The 20,859-nt window shown below is 45.1% G+C and overlaps 1 protein-coding gene across 2 annotated transcripts; it reads right to left on the bottom strand.

Annotated features, from left to right (window-relative positions):
• Window positions 1-4,470: 4,470 nt before the first annotated feature.
• nfatc4 (nuclear factor of activated T cells 4) lies at window positions 4,471-20,232 on the bottom strand. 2 transcript variants are annotated; one of them, XM_080777483.1, is made up of 14 exons: window positions 19,603-20,232; window positions 15,785-15,948; window positions 15,110-15,370; window positions 14,598-14,855; window positions 13,870-14,030; window positions 13,238-13,400; window positions 11,618-11,718; window positions 10,803-10,904; window positions 9,156-9,343; window positions 8,465-8,605; window positions 7,459-7,514; window positions 7,114-7,240; window positions 5,411-5,621; window positions 4,471-4,738 (listed from the first exon to the last, which is right to left on the bottom strand). In XM_080777483.1, exons 1-14 carry the CDS (start codon window positions 19,793-19,795, stop codon window positions 4,582-4,584), a joined length of 2,283 nt encoding a protein of 760 aa, XP_080633609.1. In that variant the 5' UTR covers window positions 19,796-20,232; the 3' UTR covers window positions 4,471-4,581. The 2 variants fall into 2 exon arrangements, with proteins under 2 accessions (XP_080633609.1, XP_080633608.1); XM_080777482.1 differs by having other exon boundaries at window positions 4,543-4,738; window positions 5,411-6,142.
• Window positions 20,233-20,859: the final 627 nt, after the last annotated feature.

The raw sequence follows: 20,859 nt of genomic DNA, 5'->3' as shown, positions 1-20,859 counted from the left end.
TCTTCCTACTTCCCTACTTCCTTCACAGGTGTTACCGATGATCATGATACTAATTAAGGCTCTGTTCCATTCCTGTCAAACAGAGTCAGGGACAGGGTGCTGCTTGTGCATCAGTGCATGTTGGCTCACTGGAAACATTCTGCTACACCAGTGGGTGTCAACGTGTCCTTGAGTGTGTTCCACTAGGTCCTGTACCAAGTTATAAGTGTGTACAACTACAAATGGAACCAAATTGACCATTTGTACACTCAGAGTTATGAACATAACAGTGGACTGTCAGCAGAGTGCAGATGCCGCCAGGCCCGGAAAGCACTGTGCTGGCTATAGTTAGATGGCCTTGTGGGAATGAGCATTGGGAATGTCGTTTTGGATCTACTGTTTAGGTACGGGGGATTCAGAGTCCCTATGGTCGGGACTGATGCGCTTGACCTGAGTACCTAAAAAGCAGATCCAATACATCGCCAAACCATAATAAATATATTGCATTGATTATCTTATATTCAATAAATATATATATTACATCCTCCTTGAGTTGTCTGACTGAACTGTTGTTTTTCCACTTAGCATGGCCAGGTGTTAATGGTCACACTGGTATCACTTTGGGCTATTAAGTGAATGCATTACTGTAAAGATTATACTTGGCAATGTGTTGTGCCAACCTGCAGATGTCAATCATGTAAGATAGTGAGATTTTGGGCTTGGTTTGGGATAACGCCTCTCCCTGGTGGGGAAATTTGGTTCTCAAATGGTTCCATTTCATTTCCCATGATTCTGATGGCCCCTGAGTGTTTCCACTGAAATGTAATTGGTATTTGGTTCAAAGCACCATGGTTCCAAGAATCTAGAACGGAACCAGAGCTAGAACCAAAGTGCTTTTGGTGGAAAAGGGGTGAAAGTGCACAAAATATAACCAAATGGCCAATTCTGGTGTCATACATTACATGGGCAGCTTTCGGCAATTCCGTCCTCAAATTTTGAGGACATTACTAAAATTATTAGTTATTAGATATAAAATGGGGAATGCCTATAGATAGACAGAATATGCCTATAGATAGATAGACTATGCCTATAGATATTCAGCTTGGTGAGCTTTTTGCAGATGATGTGGTCCTGATGGCAACATCGGTCCAAGACCTTCAACTCTCACTGAACCAGTTCGCAGCCGAGTGTACGGCGGCTGGGATGAGGATCAGCATCTCCAAATCTGAGACCATGGTTCTCAGCAGGACATTGGATTGTGTAGTCCAAGTAGGGAATGAGGCATTACCCCAGGTGAAGGAGTTTAAGTATCTCGTGGTTGTGTTCACAAGTGAAGGGAGGACGGAGAAGGAGATCTTCGTTCCTACTATCACCTATGGTCATGAAGTGTTGGTCATGACCGAAAGAATATGGTCGTGAATACAAGCGGCCGTAATGAGCTTTCTCTGACGGGTGGCTGGCATCTCCCTTAGAGATAGGGTGAGAAGTTCAGCCACACGGGAGAGACTCGGAGTAGCTTCTTTGCCTGGAAAGGAGCCAGCTTAGGTGGTTCGGGCATCTGGTTAGGATGCCTCCCTAGGGAGGTCCTCGATGCACGTACCACTGGGAGGAGACCCCGGAGCAGACCAAGGCGCAGATGGAGGGATTACGTCGACTCACTGGCCTTGGAACGTCTCGGGATCCCCAGAAGGAAGTCACTAATGTTGCTCTGGAGAGGGAAGTCTGGAGCTGTTGCCCCCGCGACCCGACTAAGCGGTTGAAGATGGATGGATGGATGGAAAATGGGGAATGGGTCCAGTATTCCCAAGTGCTCAGTTCTCTTGATACCTTTGCCACACACTCATTCTGTTCAAACACATTCACACCAGGGAATTGCCCAATGATAAGTTTAGTTCTATTGGTGACATAAAAGTCTCAAAACCCAGTGTAGACTTTAGTTTACCCATGTTTTTTCAGTTGAAAATCAGTGTATTTTCACCAAGCAACACGGTCATGTGACAAGTATAAGGTATGAATTAGCATTAAAGGGGAATTCCACTCATTTTCAACATTTTTACTATGTCATTAATATACCTTAGAGCTGTTCATCATTAACATGGTGAAACACATCTTCATGATGTCAAGATGACGTGATGAGAATAGACAGGCACAAACACGGATACATTGATGTACTCATTTTAGAGCCTGGAGCTACAGTGGAGGACCTGCTAAAGCAGCTCTAACAGGAGAAAGAAAGGTCTACTTTCCATTATTGTGTAAGTCTTACCCAAGGGCGTGTTCTCTGTGTGCGCGTGCTGCTGAGCCAACAGTCATCACCCCATCTATGAGTCAGAGAGAGAGAGAGAGAGCGAGAGAGAGAGAGAGAGAGAGAGAGAGAGAGAGATTTTGTCAGTGACTAATACACTACTGTCAACTGATAATGATATTAAGAATTGGAGCCTTTGACTTATACACCGACAATGATTTTAAGAATTTTAACCTTTCAATGACTACACTGAGAGTGACATTTATAATTACTTTAAAAAAGAAATAAGAACACAACAAAAGAAAAAAGTAAATAAATAAAATGTAAATGAAAAATAGCTAGGCTTAGGTTTACTTGCTTGCTGGTTTCTGCCTTAATTCTTCTCTGCACACTTTGTGACTTAACTCTCTCAGGAACTTTCCATCTGCAGCTACTGCACCTTTCCTGAGCACAAAAGCCCACACTGTGCCCTGGCCAAGATTAATCTGGAAGAATTGATGTCATGAACAACTTATATGGCTTCACGTCCCCCCGAGTACAGGTCCAAGCTGTTGGTTGTTGTTGATCGTGAACAACACTTTGCTTACATTGCTCTAGGCCGGGGCCTAGACTATAGTCTAGGCTACCTATTCACATGAAGCTTTCCTTCAAAATCACAGCACTGTCATATTAGCAGAACACGTTTAAAACAAATGATTGTACTTTTAATACAACTAGACAAATAGAGTTATGGTCATTTGAAGTGTTAAACACTGCTGGAGCAACGGGGGGCCCCACCCATGGTGTGGCTATTCTGATGGGAGACCCCTGACCAGTGTTGGTGCCAAGCAGTGATTTTAATGTTTTTTGTGTTAAGTCACATGCACAGTGTGGTCACATATGGCTGCAGCTGTTTCCTTTGGGTTATGGCTGGGCTTTCTCATCAAAAGTTCTTCCTGTGTCACCTCTGCTGCTTTCTCCAAAACAGAAATGGAAATGGAGCCTTGGTGTCTCATCCATGGTCTCACTAGCAGGGCCGTTTCAATGCCTAGTTTCTAACATGCCCATTTATGGCTGCGTCAAACCATATAGGCTCATAAAGCTGTCAGCTAAATATATGGTAGTCTTCTAGTGTCTCCTTAAGGTCGATGCGTTTTATTGCTCTTTTTGTCATTTACTGTTTACAATAATTAAACTTGTCTATCTTTTCTCATACCTGCAGTGAATTTAGTGGTGAAAGTGCAAACAACAGAATATAAGACCTGGGAGGACTGTAAACACGTCTTAGTGCTTTTTCTGGTTTTATCCTCTTAGCAGATTTTATATTGACTTGTACTTTCCTTGAACTGTACCACCAATTCTTCAATGAATCAATCAAGCTTATTGAGATAGTTGTTCTGGTAGTTTAAAGACCTCCAGGGGGCACTGTTTCCCCAACAAATAATACCAGACTAACCTAATATTACCCTTCACTGCTTGGAATGGATTCAATGATTCTCTTCATAGAAACAAAGTCCAAACAACAACAGACTGTTTCAAACACAATGTTACATTTGGATTCTAACAGTAGGCACAAGAGGGCGCATCAACCATAGATGTGATTGGACTGTAATAACCAGAAACACTGCACTCAGAAAAGCAAGGTGGCACATCCAAAGAATTAAAGGTGATGGCAGCAATGTAGCATACTCACTTTTCGCTGAATGCCGACACGTTCAAGCCTCCACAACCGGGCCATAATAATCTGTTGATTCAAACTGGTTCTCAAAATGATTAATGTTTTGAATAGTGTTTTGAAACACTTACAGAGACACCATTTTGGAAAGAACTTTGGGCCTCTTTCTACTTCCTTCACAGGTGTTACAGATGATACTAATGAAGGCTCAGCTGTTCCATTCTGGTCAAAAGGAGTCAGTGTGCTGCTATTGTGCATGTTACGGTTGTGTAACTCTCAGAGTTATGGGGGTCCTTGAAATGAAAGAGTTTGAGAACCACTGTACACTAAATGGAACAGAGACTTAATTATTATCATCTGTACGGTACGGAAGTAGGAATAGTTATTCTGTGTGCATAGAGCCCATTGTGGCTGTACTTGTTCCCACCTGCCTTCCATAAAACCTTACCAGGTGTTGTACTATGCTTGTGCGACACCGGCAGTTCTATAACCCAGAACGTTTAAGCTTTTCTGAGAGATGACTGCCCAAACATGCAACGGACAGTTTTAGTGCGGCAGACCAACATATAAAACACACGCACAAGGTTTCTTGTATAATTTATATGGAAAACAGGTTAAAAACATTAAGTCTCCCTTTTTATAAAACTGCAACAGTTACCTATTGTCATCAATACAACAGTGTACCGGTATTAAAATCCTGCCTCTAGTGGCAGCAGTGAGTCTCAATACCAAGTGCAGATGGAATAGAATGATGCTGCTCAATATCAAATGGCTGTAGTCGCATTGAACTCAGTGTGGCTGGTTGTCCATCTGTGAGGCTGACTGGAAAGATCGGATATCTTCCCCGATGAACTCTGTCACTGTGGAGAGAGGAGATAGTCTATCAGTCTCTGTCTGTCTGTCTGTCTGTCTGTCTGTCTGTCTGTCTGTCTGTCTGTCTGTCTGTCTGTCTAGCTAGCTAGCTATTACAGTGGTTAACTTCACACCAATGTGAAGTGAGCGGTGCCTTTCATCATGATGATGATGTATGATGATGATACCCGACGAATAGACCCACATGAAGGTAACCACAGTAAACGTGCTGCTACCGACTAATAGACATATTGACACACAAACTCAAATGATGGAGCGGCTTGCACCGCTCAAAAATAAAGACTACACCACCTGACATGTGTGCATACGCACATTCATGGGGAATAAACGCTGTTAAATTAGGCCCACATCTGATTATATTATTTGTGTATTCGTGTCTTAACATACCCCACACAAACACACACACACATACACACACAGACCGTGCACCTATGATACGAAATACATGCTTAATAGATATGCAGCACTGTGTAGGAGAGACAGACCGACATAGAGAGACAGAGGAGAGAGACAGTGTAATGATACTGCGTCACATATTTCTTCTCCTGGCAAAGATTTGCGCTGAGCACACCTTTGTAGTTAGCAGTATTACCTTCAGCTGCATTCACCATGATATGCTACGTTAAAATGACGACTGTGAAAGGATAACATAATCTCACCTTCTTCTAATGTAATATGATGCATGGCAGAGGAGCTGGCAAACTCCAGGTGACTCTCCTGCATCTTGGAGCCAGTCTGAGCGTCCCTCTCCCCCCCCTGGCCGGCTCCCAGAGCCCTGCCCTGGTGATCCCAGCCTTTGTATTGGGGGTAGGGTGCTGGGTAGAAGTCCTGATAAGGGCCTAGGTTGGAGGGGGGCGAGGGACACGCCTCCTGGGGGAAAGCAGAGTACTGGGGATAAGGGGAGGAGGGCATGGGCGGCAGGGGAGACGAGGAGATGGGACTCCCAGCGGGGAAGGGGCTGAGAGAGGACGAGTGGGACGGTGAGGGCGAAGAGGACAGATACGGCGAGTCGAGCCACGGAGAAGGTGAGGGAGAGGGCGGCTGCGGGATGCGGGGGTACAGGGGCGGCAGTAGCTCTGTGAAGCCCAGCTCCAGGTTTTCAAAGCTGGGGTGGCGCTCGGACAGCGTTCCCCTGGACCCAGCGGGGTCTTCCACAGCGGCAGTAGCCTCGGGTTTGGAGTAGTACTCCTCGTGGTAGCCAGGGGCGGGGTAGGGAGGGGAGTAGGCGGAGGGGTACGGAGGCAGATGGAAGCCCAGGCCTCTGTCCTCGGTGGCGGGATCGGCTCTCAGATGGTGGCCCCTGCTGGGGACCCCCATGGAGGACATGGGGACCCCCTCCAGGGGCAGCGCAGATGGGCGCGACAGCAGGGGATCCTCCTCTTTGAACATGACTGCAGGCAGGATAAACAGAGACTGTCACGTCTTTCATGTACAGTATTACATTTGAATATACACACTGTCTGGTCCAGTCCGTCACCTGAAGAGGATCCAATTCAAGTGTCAAAGTGGGGGGAAGAGTTTACTCCAGGGGGCGCCACCACATGACAGCTGCTACATTACACTCACTCCTGTACAGTCACTTCACACCACAAGTGGCAGAACCACACAGCTGCATTGTGAAATCTTGGGGGTTAACAGAACTCTAAAAGGTTCGAATGGGGCCCATTCGATTCTTCGTACACTCTCAGAGTTAAAATAACACTAAGGATTTTGTGGGCATTTGGCGCAAGCTTGGCTCAAAATATTATCTGGGTCTGAAAGGGAGTCAATGTTAGGGGTGAAATGATTCATCAAACTATTTATCCATAAACAGAAAACATGTCTAATGTGCTATTTCACCAAAATGTGAATGTTTGTCTGCATGAGTTCGGATGACGTGTGATGGGCATTTACCCATAATCTTTTATTTATTTCCTTTCCTTATTTTACCGCCTAATTTAATTGGCCCAAAGAGACTATGGTTTTCAGTGATTTCAGAACAGCGAAGATGCCCTTCCTGTGTAGAGAGTGAATCAAAACAAGTGCTCCTCTTCCCCTGCCATCATAGGAAAAATAAATGTGAATGGTAATACATCCATGGCATGGTATGGTGAGCATTGTAAACACAACACTAGTGCACTGATACTGATACATTTACAGATCTTTTACAGTGGGGTGCCAATCACAATCAAGCACTGTGACTATCCATTTTTATAATAAATGATCTACCCACAATAACTACATTTCCCGAGCACAATTAATGATACGTGGAGTTATACGCATTTGAAATTGAACAAAACATGATTGAAAATGATGTAGAATAAGGAGGCACAGAACAGATATAAATAAGTGAACCTTGGGACATTCCGGGCAGGACACTCACTGGGAAGGTACTTGAAACAGTGGGTGCTGCTCCTCTTTCTCTTCCCGTTGGAGACGTAGAGACAGACGGACACGGGCCGACTCACGGACAGGTCGCTGTAGGCGGGGACCCTCACGCACAGCAGACACTGGGGGGAGAGTATACAGGCAGCATGAACACGCAATGGATCACAGACTCACACATACTTGCATACTGTGTTTTATATGGACACACGCTTGCACGCATGTTCACAGGCACACACACTCACACACACACACACACACACACGTACGCTCACATGAACGTATGCTCACTCACACGCACACTCGCACAACCATATCCGTATGTATACGCACGCAAACTTACCTCATTGCAATTGTCCCGGTCAATATGTGCCTCCTCCTCCCACTGAAGTTTTCCATCTGATTGACGAGAACATTGGGGGTGAGGTGAGGGGTGGGTTATGGTCAACAACATTTGTTTGGAGTTTGCTGTCAGAGATGCCATTTCACCAGCTTTTGTATGGGATTAAATGGCACATTATGAATCCGCCCCTCTTTGTCACACCATGAACAAAAACATGTTCACGAATGGAGTTTGGCCTGTGGGTAATACTAGACAAGAGGAAAGGCCATGGGGTCGCCAAAATCAGTAGCCCAGGCCATCCTCTTGGGTTCATGAAAGTCAGAGGTGTGTTTCATAGACATAAAGTACAGCAGCAATAACAATATGTCATAAAAGTATAGAAAGAAATGTTTATTATGCTCAAAGACAGATGAGTTTCCTTATCACTGAAGCACCATGAATTGCATGGAATGTGCAGTAATAATAAGGTTTTACATAGACAGTGAATACTTATATCCACACATAGGCCCTCATTTATCAACTCTGCCTTAAATCCGAGTGTGGGTTTTGGCGTGCGCTCACGTCGGCACGGCATTTTAAAGTGATAGCAAACAGCTGATCCTAGTATTTTCGGTCGTAGTGTTGGTAAATGTGACGGCTGAAATCAATCTGGCACGTCCTATGAAATCAAGCCTCACCCTCGTTTTTTGCGACATGAACATCTGCAATACGACCAAACAACTTATGGAAACCATAGTTACATGATGGAAAGCCAATAAAAAAATTCCCCCCTGATTTTAACTGCACACTGCATTTGAATTATACGTCATTTGATCGGTGTCTCACAGAGATCTATTTGGTCGCCTCCTTTTCCCTCATTTTCTGCAATCTCTTTGCAGAAAATAGCCGATCTACAAGTCATGTTGCTGTGAGATTGTAGATCTATTTTCATTGAATGTTTGCCTATAATGCCATGCCCAGAGTAGAAATGATTTGGGTTGAAAATGGCGTGTCTGTTGTCGTTCACCTGTCCCTCTCTCCATGAACAGAACTCTAGAAATGGACAGGAAGTTGGTGCCGCTCAGAAGGAGCTCCTCCCCTCCCTCCACAGAACAGGAAGTCAGGCTGACTGATTCTATCACTGGCAGCTCTTGGGCTGAACGCTGAGCTGAGAGAGAGAGAGAGAGAGAGAGAGAGAGAGAGAGAGAGAGAGAGAGAGAGAGAGACAGAGAGAGGACAAGGAAGAACAGAAAGGGATGATAGCAAGTAGTGGAGAGAGAGGGGGCAAAAGACAAGTGAGAAGTTAAAGACATAAAATATTTAAGCAAATAACCTATTCATCTGAAACCACGCCAGAACTGTGCAATACACTTCAAAGCATTTAAAGTATTCAAATAAAAGCACAGTCGTTCTATAAATGGGCACGCTGGTTAAGACCTACGCTGTAGAGTGTATCATTGTTGGGGTGCGGGAGTTGCGGGATTGTGGCGGAAGTACCGCTCAAGGAAATGACGTTGACGCTTTACAAATCAGTTTACATTCTCCGTGAAGTGATTGGTCGGGAGAAATACATCTGAAGGATGTTCCGGAACGACACTTCCACAGTTGGTACACACTCAGCCTTAGGTTGTGACCAGACTTTTCTCTTCGCAGATGAGTAAGGCTGGGACCGAGGCTAATAAACGGGGGTGTGTGAGTGCATGTGATGGGTCACTCACAGCACTCGATGGGCAGAGAGGCAGCCTGGAGGGCCAGGACGCGGCCAGGAGGGGCCAGTGGAGGAGTCAGGGGGAGGTGGGTACGGAATACCAGACGCACGCGCGTGTTCTTCCTGCCGACGTCCGTCTCTCCCTTCCTCAGCTCGATGTCCGAGTTCCGCAGTTTCAGAATCCCGGCGCAGTCGATTCTGAGACACGCACAAATTCATTGAACATAAACACAAAATGTCAGAGTGAGTGAAGTGTTATGTTGGGGTGATGACAGGGTAAAGAAGACCGCAAGAAGACCGCAACGCCGTTGCTTTGCTGCTGTTTTGATAATGAGGAGCATCTATAATGTGAGTTGCGAGCCATTCCTTTTGCTTTGTGGGGTGACAGGGTGGACATCACGTGGAGCTATCGGAGGCAGAGTTATTTTTTCTTTTGTGTAATAAATTGAGAATATACTGTACATTTTCTTTAGTACTTTTTTATTCTTGAGTCGGACCCCAGGAAGACTAGCTGTCAGTTAGGCATCAGCTAACGGGGATCCGTATAAATAAACAAATAAAGAAAACAAATGATGGGTTCCTTGGACAGCCTGACCAGGCCAGAGGCTCCGTGGAGGAACCAAACTTGATCTCCACAGTGTAGTAGATAGATTGAGGATTCAAACCAGTAACCCTCCAACTATAAAATCCACTACTATACATGCATACTGAACAGTAATGACTGCATTTATATAGCGCTTGATAGTTCCAATTCATCCATTTACACACCGATAACAGAGGAAACCATGCAAGACATATCAACCTGCTCATCTGCTTCAGACACTGGCGCGCAGCCAGGAGAACCCGGGGGATCGAACCGGCAACCTTATGACTTCAAAGCGGCTACCCCTAGCTGATTCCTGAGCTGCTACTGCTGCCCCGCCTAACCGTCATAAATAAAATAATATATAAAGAATATGATTACTTGTTCAAGAAAGAAACTGCTCTCTTTGGTTGGCCGACATGTAATTTACTGTTCTATCAATCTATACCTCGAGCCAGAATTCAGATAACATAAGTACAGCTAATCCCCTTTCAAAAAAGATTTAAAGGGTGAGTAAGAGGAGTTGGATGGAAGGCTCTGCAATGGAGTAACAACAAAGAAAGTCATGTGAAAATAAGCATAGACGTTGTTGGTGAGATAGAAGGATAAAAAAGACGAAAAAGATAGCAGGGTTTGGAAAGAGGAGTGAGGGCAATGAAGCAGTGTTGATTTTGACCACCAATTTTAGTTTAGTCATAGTCTGTTGAATAAAATGTACTTTATTTTTACACATATTGTACTCATATTTTAGTGATGTGAAAAGTTGACTTAGACGACTAAATCTACAGCATATTTGTTGACAAAATTGTTTGTTTATACTTTGTTGCATGCTGAAAATAGCTGATCAACACGCTTGTTAATGTGCTATTTTCAGAGCACAACACCCGAGCTCAAAATAAAATGACTTGTCTTCTAGTTCTACCGGATCTCTTCTCCACTAGTCCCCCATTATCAATATATTTAGTCTTAGTTTTAGTCATCACAGCTTAGTTTTTTATTTAGTTTTCGTCAGTGAAACAAGGGCAGTTGACAAATACTGGAATGGAGGACTCTCTCTCTCTCTGTCCTACTCACAGTGCAGTCATGTTGGTCTCAGGGTTGAGTGGTATGTCCAGCACCTTGGTGCCAGCCTGGACGCTTTCCTGACTGGCAGTGCCCACCATCTTCCCTGTCACCCTGAGCGGAGGAGAAACCACGCTATTAGACAACCCTTAGTATGGTACAAATAGTCTTAACCTGTATAATATACACTGAATCATTGAATTATTATTAGCCTATAGTAATTGCCTGACTTTAATATTAGGGGTCAAGCCCAAAGTGCATACACCCCTTTTGTTTCCGTGAAAATGTGCCATTTTAGCAGTTTTGGCAGTTCTGTGCTATTGTTTTTCATAAAATTCTGCAATATGGTAGAGGGCCGTGAGGATCCCTCAAGAAGCTCAGACTCATTCGTCAAAAGACCTTTAGATCTCCCGATGAGTAAATTGTTATGATTTGATCGATCCACTTTTCTGCCTTTTTTTTGGCCACGTCAAAGAAATCGCATTTCCATACATGCGAATGGAGTCTGACTCTGGTTATGGGACTACAGCGTTGACAACCCCTTGTATGATGTATGATGTATGACGTATGATGATGACGTATGATAAGAGCGCCCCTCACTTCACACAAGTGTGATTTTTCCTTTTTGGGCTTGAACCCGTCTTATAGCTGATTGCAGCTATATTAATTATTCTTTGTGACATCTTCATCATACGTCATCATGAAGAGTGTGGTGTCTAATTGAAACCATACTTTTTGTTCATATGAATTAAAAGTCCCGCCGCTGGTGGGGCTAAAAATTATTAGGTCGGATGATGGTCTTCCAGCAGTTCACATAAATAAAGTACCTGTGTATCTGGTAGAATGGATGTGGCCTGATAGACCGGTCATCAGCCGTTCCAACAAAAACCTGCAGAGAAAGAGGCTTCCTCTCTGTATAGCCACAAAGCTGTAGAGAGAGAAACAGTGCACGTGCACACACACACACACACACACACACACACACACACACACACACACACACACACACACACACACACACACACACACACACACACACACACACACACACACACAAACACCTCTGATGACGGGGCTAGAAGAAGGAGTTGACATGTGACACAAGTCATGAGCCCGATTTGAACTGCGGGGTCTGCACACTTGAGCCTAATTTATACACCATCACACGCACAGCTGTGTTGCTCACCAAAAATAACTCACTTTGGACACACGACAAGTTCCTTTTTACTGAGAGTAAACCGTAACACGACTTACTGAGAGTAAACCGTAACAAAGCTAAAAAGTCTGAGGAATGCATTTGATATTTTGCAACTGTTTGAACAAGCTTTTTCCTTGAAATTACAAAGGGGACCATGTGCAAGTCTGGAATGATGATCGGGAGAGATGCAAGTCGGGAATGTATGCCCCACCCCCGGTTATGCAATGCCCATGCACTGTACTCGTTGTCAAAGCACCTGTAGTACCCATTGATTAGAGGCCTGGTCAAACTATTCGTAGTCCTGGCAGTAATTTGTTTACTTTATTGAAGCTAATACGACTCTTCTACAAACCTCTCAAAGCTCGTAATAGTCATATCAAATTGAAGAAGATTGAAGATTCATTCAGATAAGATTTCAATCAACGAGGCTTCATTTATTGGTCATGTGATCAGTTAGTTATGATCAGTTAGTCAGGTTGTACCTTGATGACAGGGTGGTCAGTTAGTCAGGTTGTACCTTGACGACAGGGTGGTCAGTTAGTCAGGTTGTACCTTGATGACAGGGTGGTCAGTTAGTCAGGTTGTACCTTGATGACAGGGTGGTCAGTTAGTCAGGTTGTACCTTGACGACAGGGTGGTCAGTTAGTCAGGTTGTACCTTGACGACAGGGTGGTCAGTTAGTCAGGTTGTACCTTGACGACAGGGTGGTCTAGTGGTCAGTTAGTCAGGTTGTACCTTGACGACAGGGTGGTCAGTTAGTCAGGTTGTACCTTGACGACAGGGTGGTCAGTTAGTCAGGTTGTACCTTGACGACAGGGTGGTCAGTTAGTCAGGTTGTACCTAGACGACAGGGTGGTCAGTTAGTCAGGTTGTACCTTGACGACGGGGTGGTCTAGTGGTCAGTTATTCAGGTTGTACCTTGACGACAGGGTGGTCAGTTAGTCAGGTTGTACCTTGAAGACAGGGTGGTCTAGTGGTCAGTTAGTCAGGTTGTACCTTGACGACAGGGTGGTCAGTTAGTCAGGTTGTACCTTGACGACAGGGTGGTCAGTTAGTCAGGCTGTACCTTGACGACAGGGTGGTCAGTTAGTCAGGTTGTACCTAGACGACAGGGTGGTCAGTTAGTCAGGTTGTACCTTGACGACAGGGTGGTCTAGTGGTCAGTTAGTCAGGTTGTACCTTGACGACAGGGTGGTCAGTTAGTCAGGTTGTACCTTGACGACAGGGTGGTCAGTTAGTCAGGCTGTACCTTGACGACAGGGTGGCCTGCCGGCGTAGCTTTGACAGCTCCCCTGCTGCCCTCCGTCTCATAGTGGGCTCTGTGGTGTGGGCGGGGCTGCACCTCGATTCGAAGCTCGTATTGGTCAAACTGGGATGGCAGTGGCCAATCGAGTGGTGGCAGGGCGTTTGACCTGGAAGTGTACAATGAATGACACACAGTTACGATTAGACCATATAGACTATGGATTAGACCGCCAAGATCTGACACAAACACAAAGGACATACAGGCACTCTGTTAAACTTCCAATTCAGTACTTCACACAGTTTACTGTATAACTATAAACCAGGACAAAATTAACTTTCGTCTTCATAACTCACACTGAGTTCTCCATACTGTATGTTAGAAAACTGATTAAAATATTGATGATGACAACAACTACATGCTATGACATTCAATGTTTTAGATTCTATGGGTTTAAATTCCTTTTATGACTTTGAATGCCTTAATATGCATAATATAAAGCACCTTGCATTGCCTTTGTGTGTGAAATATATGCTATACGGGGCCTTACTACTGCTACTGCTGAGAATAAACATCCTTAAAGAAGAATTTGACCCGGAAAACATAATATGTAGCTTTTCAGAATATGATGTCCTTGCCTGAACAGAGGACTATGGGCACTGGCGCGGGTCCGTCCCCAGCCCAGGGCAGGGGGAACAGACAAGTAGTCCATGCCCAGGGTCTGCTGCTCTCTCCTGGGCTGATGGGGCTCTGGCAGTGGGCCTGGAGTCTGCTCCTGATCCACCTCCCTACTAGACAGCTAATGAAGTACAGTGATGGAGATGGAAATGGGTCAAATTGTTCTGCCAAAGTCAAGCTGTGTTAAAAAGAATCACACTTGTGTGAAGTGAGGAGCGTTCGTATCATCATACATCGTCATACATCACATCCCATGCTCAGCCAATCACTATGTGTTACACACAAACACACAAAGCTGCGAGTACATAGCACTGTACTCAAGGACTGATGTATTGTATTGTATGTACAGACATAGCAGACATAATGATCAACCAAACATAAACTCGGCTGCCGTGTTCAGACGGGTGGGCCGCGTGCATTTTCAGGGGATCAATAATCAATTGATCGATTGTGTTCTGGCTTGGATCAATGAAACTAACAAACTAACTAACAATTTCAATGGTTAAAAAAAGAACTTCATTCCAAGTCCTCACTGCTAAAGCAGCTGAACTTGCTGTTACAGAACCTTTACTGATAAGCTGTGTGTATTGTATGGCTTACTGATGATTGAGTGCAATGGACCACAATGGAAACATTGGAATCAATCAATCAATCAATCAATCAATCAACCAATCAATCAATAAATCACCTGCTCCAACGATGTCTTCCTGGTTTTCTGCGGAATGCTGCTGAGCTCATAGCTGCTGTTCGGGCCCTGAGACTGTGAGGCGGAGGAGTCACTCGCCTCCGTGTTGCTTCCGGTGTGGAGCTCCTCGGAGTAGCTCCCCCTGCGCGAGGTGCAGGGCGAGGCCCGCTTCTTGCCCCCCGGGGAGGTGGGCCTCGAGGACGAGGAGGAGGGCGACAGGCCGAAGTTGACGGCAGCCTCGTTGAGCTCGTCCTCCTCCACCTGCGGCAGCCGTGGTGGAAAAAGTACTCACATTGTTTAGTTACTCTTACAAGTAAAAGTCAGGCATTCAAAATGAACTTGAATGAAAGTACAATAGTATCGGCATCAAAGTGTGCTTAAGGTACCAAAAATACAAAGTAAAGTAGTCATTGTGCAGAATGTCCCATTTCGCAAGTGTCCAATGCATACAATTCTGTGAAAATAGCAGATCTACAAGCTCACAACACGCCGCTGGGTTACTTTACACCACCTACCAGCAGCGAGTCACAGCTGGAGGCGGGGCTGAGCCAGCCACGGGAGGAGGGGCTGGAGGCGGGGCTGGGGCTGAGGGAGCCAGGGCCGCCACCGTCGCGGTAGCAGAACGGGTCCAGCAGGGGGAGGTAGAGGCGCTCGCGGTCCCAGCCGCCACCGCCCCCCGTGTCCCAGTAGCTGGCGCTCTCGGGGGCTGGGTCGTCATCGGGCGAGATGGTGGTGATCTGGATGCTGGGGCACTCTAACACACGAGACCCCGATACCTGAGACACACACACACACACACACACACACACACAGTCACACACACACACACACACACACAGTTGATTAATTGAATACGCAGAACCAACGGAAATAAGCCCTTATAGGGCTTTTTGTGTTATTTCTGTGTTTTAGCATCATTGTAAAATTGTACCACTGTACTATTTGCACTGTTAATAAAGTATTCAATCAATCATTCAAAAATACAGCCACACACACGCATGCACGCACGCACGTACGCACGCATGCACGCACACATTCAGTCAGACAGACAGACAGACAGACAGTAAGGGAAAGAAATATAGGCTTTGTGTATGTTCAGCTTTATACATCTGCCCTGTCTGTCTGTCTGTCTGTCTGTCTGTCTGTCTGTCTGTCTGTCTGTCTGTCTGTCTGCCTGTCTGTCCTCTTACCTGCACAGAGCGCGCTGGCAGGCTCTCATAGGTCCCGCTGAACTCCCTCACCAGGGCCCTCCGGGGGGGTGGGGAATGCATCCCTGCCCGCTGATTGGCTGAGGACGAAGAGCTAGTTGGGATGCCAATTGATTGGCCTCCATGAGTGGCAGCCAGGTGGTTCTCTGAAACCAATGGAGAGAAATTAGAACACGCAGAGGTGTGCGGACAGGCAACTGAACCAATTGATTTCCAGTTATATATCCTACTGGACTATATGCTTGTGAGTCATTACATGCAATTATTTCAATCTCTACTTGGACTAATGCTGTCTCAGTCTCCGTATTATTATTATTATTATTATTAAGCTATAGTTTTCCATTACAAATCCTAGAACAGGGCGCCCTGGTACTTCCCATAACAACACATTGCATATTGTTGCTGTTGGGTGGAAACTTCACGTCCAAACTGTTACTGTTAGCGACGATAATATATCTTAAGAACATACAATGTAACATTCAATGTACATTTTTAATAGTTGCCATACCATAATGTATGGTGTTATGTTTAATTCTACTGTATACGCTGTCAACATGTGTTGTGCATCCTCCATGACTATGTCATGTAAGCACTTTATGTGTAGGATTGCATTAATTGCCAAATTCTTTGTATGTAGCTCATACTTGGCAACAAAGGCAGCGCTTCTAATTTCGAGATGACAAGGAGCTGGACGATGAACGAACAACAGCTCCAGCCAAAGGTTATTACCTTTAGCTGATTCATATTCTTGTTAAACTCCATTAATTGGGTTTTTCTCTGCTTTAACCACAGAAATGCATGACCAAGGCCCCCATTAGCCAACGGTGTACTACACTCACACTCGCAGTCCTTTGTGAAAGTGTACTGAGATGGTGAAATGCTCGCTGGGTGTTCTGATTACCTCAACAACACAGGCCCAATAAATGTGCATAAACAGAGCTGACTAAGTTTGTCCCTTTGTCTTATATTAATGGACAGCCTATGAAAAAATTGCACACGAGAGACCGGTGGAAAGAACTGCCTTCAATGCTTTGCACCAATACTGCTATAGTGCCATATAGACAAAACATTACGCAACTACCCTTAAACAATAACTATTAATTTAAAATAATATAAACCTTGATGATTTGGGACAGTCCCAGAAGCAAAATAAAGACCACTCAGGTCTTATTATTTTATTAGCATAAACATTCTCAAGAAAATATATTTGGGTTTTGTCAAACAACAGCCATTCGGGCAGGGACGTGACCCATCCAGACCACGATTACAACCGCAGAATTTCCCCGATGTGGTGTGGTGAGCCACTATACACTCATCCATCCGCCTTGCTGGGTCAAACCGTTTTAGAGTGTTTGTGTATGCAGTGAACTGAAATCCATGCTGGATCAGTGGAGTGTTTTAAGAGTCCCAGTTTAATGACTATCAACCTGGAGGCCTATTCTGGGCATGGCATTATAGGTGAAAAATGTCCACAAATGTCGACGCAATCATGCTGTGAGCTTGTAGATCTGCTATTTTCGCACTACAAAATAGAGCTAATGGGTCATTTTGACTTCTACAGAGCTACAAAAAAAACACATCCCCTTAATGATCTATATATGGACACCACAATCACCATATTCTTTTCATAATTGTCCCTCTTCCAACAGATTTACCAGCAACAAGCTATCTATCACCTCCTCCAAGTGATAATACTTTGCTCTATGTTTACTGGATCTACTACAACCTTAAATGTAGCATTTCCTGCTTGGCTATTATGATTATTATGAGATGGCAAATGTCCTGAATGCCAGTGGTGACGGCGGTTCCCCACAACAGCTCATGTTAGTGACTGAGTGAGACTTCCTGAACGTCTGTGAGCTAAAGCAAAATAAGCCAACAAAGTGAAATATTCCTTAAACCACGTAAGCCCTACATCGTCGCTGTCGAGTTTATAAATGTCCAATGTTTAGAACACTTTTAAATCACGAAAAAAGCCCATACAAGCTCAAAATCACGATGTGTTGTAGATCTGCTATTTTCACTACTTGTGTGTGGCACACTTGTATGATGAAGTCGGGCATTTATTTTTGAAAAGATTAAGTAAACGAGAAACGTCCAGACAGCAACGATATACTGTTGTTGTAGCAGATCTAAAGCTCACCACCGCCGTCACCACGTGTTGCAACGCAAAGCACTGTGAGCTTGTATGTGTCACATCACCATATTCACCGAATGATCGCCGATTTGTACCAAAACATTTGTCTATTTTTCCAAAATGTATGCAGATTTTCACAGAATGCTAGCAGGTTACGGGATTCATGTGGTTAGGCACGCGGCCATGCTTCTCAACCTTTTTCATTTCAGTACAAATGTAACTGAATGGACCCATTTTGGTTATATTTGCTTATCTGTCAGACTGAGTTACGGACCTGTAAAGGCTCTAGTCTAGAGAGATGTGTTGGGGTGAGCGTTGAGTCGCTTAGCCTATAACCGCGGCATGATGTCGTGTTGTAGTTTTCGGTGGTCATCTTATCACCTGAAACAGGATGAATAGGCCTTAAGGGTCCATTTGGTTCCTAACTATCAATCAGTTAGCTGGGGCACCCTGAGGGACACCTGGGGTACCCTGGACCCCGCTTTGAGAATCCCTGGGTTAAGCCATCCAATGAGGTAACAGCTTCTCTGTTGTAGTTCACGTTCAAGTCTCGGGTGTGGCAACAAAAACTTTATGCCATGTGGGCGGGAAACAAACGAGTGGGTGGGTGGGTGGGTGAGTGTGTGTGTGTGTGTGTGTGTGTGTGTGTGTGTGTGAGTGTGTGTGCGCGCGCACACACACGTGACTGCGTGTGCAAGTGTGTGTAGACAGAAGAATGAAGGAAGAGAGGGAGAGAGAGAGAAAGAGAGAGAGGGAGAGAAAGAGAAGGATGATGGAGGGAGGTGTGTATTTGGTGCATGCTCAGTAAACAGAGGTTGAGTTTGCTCTCTCCAGATGGCAGCCGTTAGCTTCACTGACACGCACAGCTGATTAGAACCACATTGAGTCTGGACTCTCACACGCACACACACACACACACACACACACACACACACACACACACACCACATGCAAATATGCAGTGCAGAAACGGTACAGTACGATACGATGGATGGATGCATGCATGCATGCATGTGCGCACGAACACACACACACACACACACACACACACACACACACACACACACACACACACACACACACACACACAATAGCACGTACACAACACAAATATACAACCTGCTTACAGAAACACACACTGTATGACACAACAGACAAGAGGCATGCAGTTGTAGGGGCTACAAAGGTTGCACATAGCATGCAACCGACCACCACACACACACACACACACACACACACACACACACACACACACACACACACACATGCACACATGTACACACACACACACACACACACACACACACACACACACACACACACACACGAATATCCCACACACAGGCAAACAGAAGGACAGAGAGGGAAAGACAGAGAGGGAGAGTGAATTGAAAGATTGAGAATTAAGCCTACTTGCAAGTTCGTGTGTGTGTGTGTGTGTGTGTGTGTGTGTGTGTGTGTGTGTGTGTGTGTGTGTGTGTGACTGTGTGTGTACATACATACACAAGACATAGCCTACATGCATACACACACACACACACACACACACACACACACACGCGCGCTAGGCTATTAGACATATCATCTCAGGCACCACCACCGAAGCCCCTCGCTTCTGCCAGTTGAGTAAATTATAAGGCTGTGTGTAATCCATTAGTCTAACCAGCGTTGCTGTTGGCTTCAATGTGCGTCAGGGCGCCTTCGGGTCTGTCCGCCGCCGCGGTGCTGCTGTCCAGCTCGGAGGAGCGCAGTGGGGATGATGGGCCCTGCAGGAGTTGACGCGGCGTGTCCTCCTCAAAAACCAACTTGAACTCGAACTCGCCCTCCTCCCAACCCGGACCCGGCGCGGCCCCCATCCCCGCAGCGAAGAGAGAAATGGTCCGGGAGGCTGGCTGGGATACAGAGAGAACCGTATCCGTACAGTTACAACAATATCCTTGATCAAAATGTCATCAATGTTCCCAAAAGCTGCCGAAAGCGTCCCCGGTATGTCTCATTGCGCAAATATCACTCTGATTTAAGATTGTACGTTGACTTGTGTAACTTTTTTTGCAGTGTTGTAACGATGCCGTCTGTTTTAGTCGAATATCTGCAAGTTTTAAAAAGTTAATTCCTTGCCGACCGAAATGTCCATGATAAATCAGAAATACACGTACGCTACCGGTTTTTCATTCCAGTGCTCTCGCCATCCTTTCTTCTTTCCCGTTCAGGGAAGGAGAAAAAAAAAGTTTATCAAATATTTTTGTCGTCCTTTACCCTTAATTGCCTTTGGGTGGGTTTCCCAGCCCCAGTTGGTCCGTTACTCATTCCCCATAGGACCTTTGGCTTGTCAGTCATGGAATCCCCCACCCCAATCCCCTTCTCCCTCTCCCCACAGCTACCATGGAGGCTTCTATTAGTCAGACTTATTTTATCCTTTGCAATCTCTCATATCAGCAAGAGTAGCTGGCTATATACAGTTCTACACTTTGTAGCCTATTATAGAAGTTAGATGACTTTATATGAGCTTGATTCTCAACTTGCTGCCAGGTTATCAGATTAAAAAAATATGAAAAACTTAAAAAATAAATAAAATAAACACATTTTCATGTCTCTTGCCACCAACCTGATAACCTTTTTTATTTTGTAGGTAGAGGCAAGCCCCTTGGGATTCTTGCCTCCTCCTGGCACTTTCCCTTGTTTTATTCATTTTATACTTAACTGTGCTAAATAATATCAATCAATCGACCAGCTTAGAACCTGACCAGAACAGGCTTTTAGGTTTGCACCACTGGACTGACATGGTACTGTGAGCCAACATTCATATATAGGAATATAACTGGCTGTGCATGAAGCTATGATGGTAACTGTCAGCTGAGCTGGGGGACATAGAAGGGACTATTTCCTGTGGCGTTGGACATGACATCCCCCCCTCTCTCTC

The sequence above is a fragment of the Protomyctophum bolini genome (assembly GCF_963924005.1).
Source record: "Protomyctophum bolini genome assembly, chromosome: 12".
NCBI classification, from domain to species: domain Eukaryota; kingdom Metazoa; phylum Chordata; class Actinopteri; order Myctophiformes; family Myctophidae; genus Protomyctophum; species Protomyctophum bolini.
The sequence above is the reverse complement of the archived record's forward strand: the minus strand, read 5'-3'. Positions and strand labels throughout refer to the sequence as shown.

What these genes read in the sequence shown, in the direction of transcription:
- nfatc4 (XM_080777482.1), bottom strand. Translation starts at nt 19,795, where the DNA reads ATGGGGGCCGCGCCGGGTCCGGGTTGGGAGGAGGGCGAGTTCGAGTTC. An exon ending in GTTCATGGAGAGAGGGACAG is followed by an intron (nt 7,515 to 8,464) that starts GTGAACGACAAC and finishes CTCGTCAATCAG; the next exon opens with ATGGAAAACTTCAGTGGGAG. An exon ending in ACCGGGACAATTGCAATGAG is followed by an intron (nt 7,241 to 7,458) that starts GTAAGTTTGCGT and finishes CTCTCCCCCCAG; the next exon opens with TGTCTGCTGTGCGTGAGGGT.